The 9,335-nt window shown below is 59.9% G+C and overlaps 1 protein-coding gene across 1 annotated transcript; it reads left to right on the plus strand.

Annotated features, from left to right (window-relative positions):
- The first annotated feature begins 6,204 nt into the window (after positions 1 to 6,204).
- Positions 6,205 to 8,608, plus strand: KLF2 (KLF transcription factor 2). The gene is made up of 3 exons (XM_044774475.2): positions 6,205 to 6,396; positions 6,583 to 7,405; positions 7,953 to 8,608. Exons 1-3 carry the CDS (start codon positions 6,322 to 6,324, stop codon positions 8,126 to 8,128), a joined length of 1,074 nt encoding a protein of 357 aa, XP_044630410.2. The 5' UTR covers positions 6,205 to 6,321; the 3' UTR covers positions 8,129 to 8,608.
- The last annotated feature ends 727 nt before the right edge of the window (positions 8,609 to 9,335 follow it).

Consider the following 9,335-nt stretch of genomic DNA (forward strand, 5'->3'; position numbering starts at 1 on the left):
AAGAGTTGTGCAAACCTGAGCAGAAACCCCCCAGTGGCCCCGGCTGGAATCCCCGTCCAGCGGCTGCTGTCATGCGGCCATGACTCCTCCAGAGCACCAGGCGCTGGCCTGGGAAGCCAGCTGTACTGTAGGTGACGTGATTTCGGTAGAATTCCTGAGCACTTGCTTTCGGGAGCTGAGCCAGGTCCACACAATAGCTATTTGGGGTGGAACAGCTGGTAGAGGGAGAGGCGGTCTAGATTCCAGAAGAAAAGTGGAAAGAAGTAAAGGATACTAGAAAGGGCCAGGACCCAGTTAAAGGAGTCTGTGAGCTCTCTGTGGGCAGAAACGGGCCGTGTACTTCTTTAGCTTCCTCTCCGTGTCCACCAGAGCGTGGAGAGGGAGCTCAACATTTATTTGTTGCTCAGACCAAAAACTACTGATTTGCAAGTTTCCTCAGCCCTTAAAGACAGCCTGGCAGGAGATGGTAAATGCGAAGCTGCATGTGTACCACTCATGCAAGCCTCCACCAGTGGCAGACATCACCAATCAATCACAGCACTGCTTCCCAGCACTGAGCCTCGATGCGCCCTCCGCATCTCTGCCAGCAGAGTGCTCCAAACATTATCAATGGCTCAGAGGGAAGCGATCTGCTTCCTTGGCTTAAACTATTAATATTGGGTTCTGAGGAGAGGATGGGAGCCCTTGGGAAAGAGATGAGGACAAGGACGTCACCATCAACAGGCATAAAGTTCGCAACTGTGACAGGGGGACAGCAGGGCACAGACGTAGGGCCAGTCCCAGCGCTTTTGGAACTTGCCAATGACACGAGGGAGAAGGCAGCTCCCTCAGCAGCCCCGTGTGCCGTAGCACCCGTGCTCACTCACTGACCATGTGGCCGCGGAGATGCACCTGTTCCATCCCACTTGGCAGCTGACAGGCAGGCCACTCAGAGGCCGCGAAGCTCTGCCAAGGGTAAGTCACCCAGCTAGGAAGAGGCGGCGCCAGGAACCTGACTTCAAGTCCAGAGCTCTTCCTCCAACAGCACCATCCCGAGATGTCACCAGACACAGCCTGGCCGGCACGGCTTGGACAGCAGATGACGGGACAGCAGAATGCGAGGGCCACGCTCCAAGCCCCTCTCTGCCTGGCTGCCCCATCCGGCTCCTTCGCTCGTGCCCTGAATCAGGCAGCCGGCACTCCTGAGCATCCACACACGCCCCCTCACATCTTGCAATGAAACAGCCTCAGAGAGGTTAAGTGACATGCCCAAGATCACACAGTGAAAGTGGCGGCTCAAGTCCACATTCTTTCCCCGAGTCGGCTGCTCCGTCTGTTGGTTCCGCTCACCGGGCGCTCTGCTGGAGTGCCTCACGCTGCCCTGGGAGGCCCTCGGTGGGTGGCCAGCATCCTCTCGTCATGTTTGTTTCAACACTAGGTCCACAGCTGGGCCTGGGGAACACAGAGATGAATCAAGGGAGGCCCCTGCCTTTGAGGGGCTCCCTGCCTGGAGAGGAAGCCAGGACAGAGAACAGCTGGTCACCATGATGTATGAGTGTCCTGTGGCTGCCACAACAAATTGACAGAACTGTGCAGCTTAAAAGAGCAGCAGTGGACTCTCTAACAGCTCTGGGGGCCAGAAGTCTGAAATCAGAGTGTCGAGGGCATCAGTTCCTTCTGACGCGGTCTGGGGAGACTCTGTGCCGGCCTCTCCCCTGGCTCCCAGGGGCTCCAGGCGGTCTTCGCTGCTTCTTGGCCTGTAGCTACATCGCTCCAGTGTCTGCGCCCATCTTCACATGGCCTTCCTCCTCGTGTCTGTGTCTTGGCGTCCTCTCTCTTGTAAGGACACTTGTCATTGCACTTAGGGCCATCCTAATCAAGCATGGTCTCATCTCGAGACCCTTCATCACATCGACAAAGTAAGGTCTTTCCAAATAAGGTCACACCCACAGAAACCAGGGGTTAGGTTAGGACTATCTTCTGGGGACAGGTTCAACCCACGACCCATGGTGACAAGGAAGGTCACAGGAAGCCGAGCCGAGGAGGAGAACGCGGATGATTCTGCAGGACTGGAAAGGCACCTGGAGAAACTCCTCTGAGGGGCTTCAAGAGATGTATCAATTCATTGGCTCCTTCATCCATCCAGAGAATGTTCCAGTGAATGTTTATTGAGCGCCTACTGTGTGCTGTGCTGGGCTTAAAGAACAGGATGGATGCAATATAGATCCAGGTCCTACCCTCCCTGGGGTTCACACTCTACTGATGGGGGAGACAGCTAAAAAGCAAACAAGTCGATAAAAATAATCAGTAATGGTGAAAAGTGCTGTGGAACAAATTAAAAAGGGGTGGAGAAAGGAACTCTACAGCCTAGGGAGGGGCTGGCCAGAGCACAGGGCGCAGGGGGACCTGGGAAGCCCATTTCTGCAGAAACGCACAGAAGAGGAGCTGAGCACGGCCTGGAAGGTCGACAAATGGTCCTGGAACCACTGGGTATCCACGTGCAAAAAAAAGGCAAAAAGAAAAACAAACAAACAAACACAGGCAAAAGAAAAATTAACTCAAAATGGAGCATTCACTTAAATGCAAAATGCCAAACTATAAACCTTATAGACAATAACATAGGGGAAAATCAAGATGACCTTGGGTTTGGCAATGACTTTTTAGATACAACCCCAAAAGCACAATCCATGAAAAGAAAAATTGATAAGCTGGACTTCATTAAAATGAAAAACGTCTGCTGCGCAAAAGGCACCGTTAAGAGAATCAAGACAAGCCACAGACTGGGAGAGAATCTTCACAAAACACCTCTGTGATATAACACCGGTGTCCAAAATATATAAAGAACTCTGAAAACTCAACAAGAATAGAAACGACTCAGTTATAAACTTAGCCAAAGATCGGAACAGACCCCACACCAAAAAAGATATTCAGATGGCAAAGCAGCACGTGAAAAGATGCTCCACGTCATCCATCATCAGGGGAATGCAAATTAAAACAACGAGATACCACCACACACCTAAGAAAATGGCTAAAATACAAAAAAGTGATGGATCCCATGTCGGCGAGGGTGCGGAGCGACAGGAAGTCTCGCTCGCTCGCGGCCGGCAGGGATACAAACGGGGCAGCTACTGACAGTCTTATCCCACAACCCATCAATTGCATTTCTAGGTATTTATCCAATTAATTTGAAAACTTACGTTCAGGTGAAGCCTGCCCGTGGACGTTTCTAGCAGCCCTGTTCCACAGATACTCACCCCAGCCACTGTCCGGCCAGGCGCCTCTGGACCACAGGGACATGTTCTGAGAAGTGCGTCGGTGGGCGACTGCATCGTGTGAACACTACAGAGCATACTTACACGGCCTACGTGGTCCGGCCTGCTCCACACCCAGGCTCTGCAGTCCTGATCTTATGGGACCACCGTCCTCTGTGTGGTCCACCACTGACCAAAATGTCGTTCTTTGATGCACGACTTTATGGCCCCAAACTGGAAGCAACCAAGAAGTCCTTCAGGAGGTGAATGGATAACTGTGGTCCATTCAGACAACGGAATATTATTCAGCACTGAAAAGAAATGAGCTGTCAAGCCATGAAAAGACACGGAGGAACCTGAAGTGCCTATCACAACTGCATGATTCCAACTCTGACATTCTGGGAAAGGCAAGGCCCTAACGGGGGTTGGGGACAGAGAGGCAGCAGCCAGGTCTTTAGAGCAGTGGGACTATCCTGTATGATACCGTAAGGGCAGACAGGTCATTACGCATTTGTTGAAACCCAGAGAATGTACAACACCAAGAGGGAACCCTAACGGAACCTGCTGACTTGAGTTAATACCAACGTATGGAACAGGCTCATCAAGGCTCAGTCAAGGCAAGATGTCAGCACGGGAAATGGGGGGGAAATGGGGGATGGGAACCCTCTGTGCTTTCTGCTCACTTACTCTGTGAAGTTGACACGCCTCTAAAAAAACATAAATTCATTAGTTAAAGGGGACGGAAGACGAGCTGGAGCCAAGCAAGCGGAAAATGAGAGGAAGGGATGCTTGGTGGAGGGCACAGCATGCTCAAGGGCCTGGAGCAGGGATGTGACCTACAAGGAAACTGCGAGAGGACGCAGGAGAGAGGGTCTGGAGAGCGCTGCAAGGGGAGCCTGAGGGGCCGGCCGGAGAGGCCTGCAACGGCCTGAGAATCACATGGCTGGGGAACAAATTCAATCCCCTTAATCTGTCCCTCCTTATCTGGCATACAGGGAGACTGAGGCCCACAGAAAAGCAGTGAGTTCCCAAAGGCCCACAGGTGGCTGTTGAACCAGCACTTGTAGATTTCCCCCAGGATGTCATCTGCACCGTCAACAAAAGAAGAGAGCCCACGTGATTCTCACACTATTCCTTTGGGGTAAGCTATTATCATTATCTGCATTTCACAGATGAGGAAGGGAGCCCAGAGAGGCAAAGCCACTTGCTCAAGGTCACACAGCGTGTAGCCAATGGCCAAGGGTGATTCTCCACCATCACAGTGGCAGCTGCAGGAAGCACATCTGCTCAACTTGCAGTCTCCAGCGGCCCAATAAAGCTGCAGAGGGGATTCCTGCCCGCTGCAGCCACTGAGCCCGGCACTGAAGCACCTCTGGGTCCCAGGGCTTGGCAAACAGGGCTCACCAATGAGCGTCTGCCAAATCCACAGTCGGATGAATGGCGTGAGGTGGCGCACTTCTGAGGCTCCATCCAGCTTGGAGGGTTCAGGCTTGTGGACGCCAAAGGGCTCCCCTGGCGCCTGTGTGGCGCCTGCAGCAGACCTGGGCTGTGAGGGTCCAGCTGCTGTCACTGCAAACCCCGCCTGGCCCCAGGAAAGGCAGCCGGGTCAGGAGTTGCCTGCGCCCCTCACCACCGGCCCCGGGTCTGCAGCCAACGATGGTCGCCTCCAGGCCCAGAAAGTGGGTCCTGGAGTCAAGAGACCGAAGCCGGGTGCCAACTCCAGGTGACACCATGAGATGCTCTCCCTCAAACGCCTACTTGACCCCCGCTTTCTTCAGGTCCTGACTCACACAGCACCTCCCGGGTGAGGTTCACAATTTCACCATCCTCCCTCCCCCCCCCCACACTCACTTTCTATGCCCCTTCTGCGTTATTCTCCCAAAAGGCCCCTACCCCATATCCTTGTTTATTTTACACCCCCTCACTAGAGTGGAAGCCCCCAAGTGCAAGGGGATTGATTTGCCTGCCTGTTGGCTGCTGTGTTCCCAGTGTCCGCCCAGGGCCAGCACACAGTCACAACGTGAGTGACAGTCCCTTGCTGGCAGGGCTGTGGCGCGTGGCCCCAGGCGGTGCACTGGAGATGCCCACAGGGCAGCTGTTTTCCAGAGGCCCCCAGGGCTGGTGTGCGCTGGAGGAGAGACGTCATTGTTGTCTTGAGTCTCCTCACTGACGCATGTCAGTAAAGGCACAGGCCTGTCGGCAGCTGGAGGACCTCGAGCCTCTCCCAGCGCCTCATGAGCCTCAGTTTCCCTCCCTGACGGCTTCCTTGAGGCACAGTATCTCAGACTTAACATTTCTTGATGGCCTCGTGCAATGCTTTCTACGGGGTGATGGGCACAACAGTGGCTCAGGCTAGGTGGCCCCCAGAAAATGAGGGGCCAAGTCTCTCCACCCATCATGAGTCCTGGGGACCCCAATCTCGCCATCCATCAGGGTTTCGGGGGAACCCCACCCTAGGTCGCGAGGGACACAGTCTCCCCATCCATCCAGTATTCTGGGGACCACGCTGGGGCTGTGGGGCCAACTCCCCATCCATCAGGGGTTCCGGGGACCCCTCTGAGGTGCTGGTGGCCACGCTCCCCACCCCTCAGGGATCTGGGAGCCCACGTTCAGCTCAGAGGCCCGGGCCCCGGATGCCGCCCCCCCTCCAGGTCCTCCCTGTGCTCGCGCAGGCGGGAGCGGCGGGGCCCCGGGGATCCCGGGGCGTCACGCAGTGTTGTGGCGCGCGTGTTGACGCCGTCGCCGGGGAGACGCGCGGGGGCGGGCCCGGGTAGGGGGCGCGGCCTGGCGGCGCGCTAGGGGCCGGCCTCGCGGCGCAGAGCCCTGGCGGCCGCAGTGGCCACGGCCGCCGCCGCCCGCCGGCTTATATACCGCGGCTAAATTTAGGCTGCGCCCGGAGCTCGTCCCCATCCGGGACGCGTTTCCGCCGCTGCCGCCTTGGCCCGGCCCCCGCGCGCGCCGCGCCTATAAGGCTTGGGCGGGCCCGGCCGCGGCCCGCAGAGCCGTCCCCGCCCGCCCGCGCCCCGACCAGCCCTGCTCCGGGCAGCCGCTCGCCAGTGTCTCGAATCCGCGTCGGCCCCGGGTCCCGGCCATGGCGCTGAGCGAGCCCATCCTGCCGTCCTTCTCCACTTTCGCCAGCCCGTGCCGTGAGCGCGGCCTGCAGGAGGTGAGGGCGGCAGGGACCGCGGGCGGCGGGGGCGCTGGCTCCGGGTAGCAGAACGTGGGCTGCGGGGTAGTAGAACGCAGGCAGCGGGGCCGGCGGGCTCGGAGTTGTAGAACGCAGGCGGCGGGCGGCGATCCCCGGACCCCGCCGCGCGCTCACGCCCGCGCCCTATCGCCTTGTCACCCGCAGCGCTGGCCGCGCGCAGAGCCCGAGGCAGGCGGCACCGACGACGACCTCAACAGCGTGCTGGACTTCATCCTATCCATGGGGCTGGACGGCCTGGGCGCTGAGGCCGCCCCGGAGCCGCCGCCGCCGCCCCCGCCGCCCACGTTCTACTACCCCGAGGCCGGCGCGCCGCCGCCCTACGGGGCCCCCACGGGCGGTCTGGTGTCCGAGCTGATGCGACCCGAGCTGGACGCGCCGCCCGGGCCGGCGCTGCACGGCCGCTTCCTGCTGGCGCCGCCGGGCCGCCTGGTGAAGGCCGAGCCCCCCGAGGTGGACGGCGGCGGCGGCTACGGCTGCGCGCCCGGTCTGGCCCGCGGGCCGCGAGGCCTCAAGCGCGAGGGCGCCCCGGGCCCGGCAGCCGCGTGCATGCGAGGCCCCGGGGGCCGCCCCCCGCCGCCGCCCGACACGCCGCCGCTCAGCCCCGACGGCCCCGCGCGCCTGCCCGCGCCCGGCCCTCGCGCCCCCTTCCCGCCGCCCTTCGGCGGCCCCGGCTTCGGCGCGCCCGGGCCAGGCCTGCACTACGCGCCGCCCGCGCCCGCCGCCTTCGGTCTCTTCGACGACGCGGCCGCCGCCGCCGCGGCAGCAGCGCTGGGCTTGGCGCCGCCCGCCGCCCGAGGTCTCCTCACGCCGCCCGCGTCCCCGCTGGAGCTGCTGGACGCCAAGCCCAAGCGGGGCCGCCGCTCCTGGCCGCGCAAGCGCACCGCCACGCACACCTGCAGCTACGCCGGCTGCGGCAAGACCTACACCAAGAGCTCGCACCTCAAGGCGCACCTGCGCACGCACACAGGTGGGCGGCGGGCGCGGGCGGGGGCGCGCGCTTCGGAACCCCCACGAGGGCGTGGCCCAGGAGGTTGGGGAGGGGGCGCGCGCTTAGGAGGCCCCCTGGGGCGTGGCTCCGGAGTTGGGGCGTGGCGCGCGCCGAGAAACTTTAGTGGGGCTGAGGCTCAGACCGCTGGGGAGGAGGTGCACGCTCGGGACTCTCCCGGGAGCGTCGCTCGGGATTTTGGCGAGGCGGTGCGCGCTTAGGAAACCTAGGGGGACGCTGTGTCTTAGAACGTTGGGGAGAGGATGCAAGCTTAGGACCCCTCTGGGGGCGTGGCTGAAAACACTGGGGCGTTGACAGGGAGAGGGGGCGAGAATCAGGAGATCTGCGATGGGGAGACATGCGCCGAGCATCCCTAGAAATTCACACGCAGCGGGGAGCGGGTTAGGGGGAGGTTGCGCGCGCCCGAGTAGCCGCTGTTCCGGTGAGTGTCCCTGCGTCCCGGGGCTACAGGCAGGCTGCCGAGTCCCCGGGAGGGAAACTGAGGTCCGCTCTCGTCCCCTCCCCGCAGGCGAGAAGCCCTACCATTGCAACTGGGATGGCTGCGGCTGGAAGTTCGCGCGCTCGGACGAACTCACGCGCCACTACCGTAAGCACACGGGCCACCGGCCGTTCCAGTGCCACCTGTGCGACCGTGCCTTCTCGCGCTCCGACCACCTGGCGCTGCACATGAAGCGGCACATGTAGCCTGGACGCCCTCGCCCCCCCGCGCGCGGCCGTGGCGGGTCCCACGCGCCGGGCGCGGCCCCTTCCCAAACTGTGACTGGTATTTATTGGGCCCAGAGGACCAGGCCGGGCGCAGCGTGGCTACCGACGGGGCTTCCCCGACGCCGCCGCCACCCCGGCCCCCATTAGAGACTGAAGGCCGGGTGGGAGAAGACCACGGTCCTCCTTGACAAGTCTTGTTTTCAAAATGGTGCAATAATTAAGCGTCGTCTTCCCCGCCCCGGGTCTACACTAGAGGACGGAGCTGGACGCCTCGTGAGGAATCCAGCCGTAATTCGTACTGTCTGCGACGTTTTCATAATATTGTACATAGTGACTGTGACAGATATTGTATTACTGTAAATAGGGAGACGGGTGGGCATTTTGCCTGCCTGGTTCATTTTTATAAGACTTTTGCTGTTTTTTAATTAAAAAAAAAGTTTGCATCTTTTTGAAAAATCACAGGGCTGGTCTGGCTGCTTGGAGGGGGCGGCTGGGGCAGCGGGTGGGGGCAGCCTGGCAGAGGCGCCGCAGGGGGTCCTGCCGCGCTGGCACCCGGCTGTCAGCTGCTGCCTCTGCCAGGAACCTGTGGGTTTCGCTGAATTTAAACACTGCATTTTAGGACTGAGGGAGAGCTATTTTAAGGTTGTTCCCTGAGCCATAAATTGCCTCCTTTTCCCCAGAACTGGGGAAAGTGCTGGTCCCACCAGCGTGGCCTCCTCTGAGCTGGAAAAAGCCTCACCTGCTGGAACCTTCTGAGGCTCAGCCGACTGGAATGTGTGGGCGAAATGTTCGTCTTTTGGGCAAGGTAGAATGCTGAGTTTCTGACCTGCCTTGACTTTTACTAGTCTTGCTTTTAAGCAGGATTTTTTTTAGGGAGTGAGGTCCGCATCTTGTTAGAAAAAGAAAATGAAATCCACCATTTGAGGGCCATGCATGGTGGTGCTCTTTTCCAGCGGGGACACCGAGGCTCAGAGAGGTGGCGTGAGGGTGCTAGCCTGGTCTGCCTGCCTCCTGAGGGTCCGCAGCAACCCACCTGTCGCGGGCATTGAGGGTTTTGAGCCCCTCCCCGCAGGCACTTTGTGTGAGGGAATCACATCACAGCCGCTGCCTTTGGGTGGAGGGGCTGCTCCAGAACCCCCACCGCCTACCTCGTGAGCACTGCACTGCCCCGAATGTCTCTGTTGGG

This window comes from Equus asinus, chromosome 10 (genome assembly GCF_041296235.1).
Source record: "Equus asinus isolate D_3611 breed Donkey chromosome 10, EquAss-T2T_v2, whole genome shotgun sequence".
Lineage (NCBI taxonomy): Eukaryota > Metazoa > Chordata > Mammalia > Perissodactyla > Equidae > Equus > Equus asinus.

What these genes read in the sequence shown, in the direction of transcription:
- KLF2 (XM_044774475.2), top strand. Translation starts at nt 6,322, where the DNA reads ATGGCGCTGAGCGAGCCCATCCTGCCGTCCTTCTCCACTTTCGCCAGC. An exon ending in GTGAGCGCGGCCTGCAGGAG is followed by an intron (nt 6,397 to 6,582) that starts GTGAGGGCGGCA and finishes TGTCACCCGCAG; the next exon opens with CGCTGGCCGCGCGCAGAGCC. An exon ending in GCACCTGCGCACGCACACAG is followed by an intron (nt 7,406 to 7,952) that starts GTGGGCGGCGGG and finishes CCCTCCCCGCAG; the next exon opens with GCGAGAAGCCCTACCATTGC.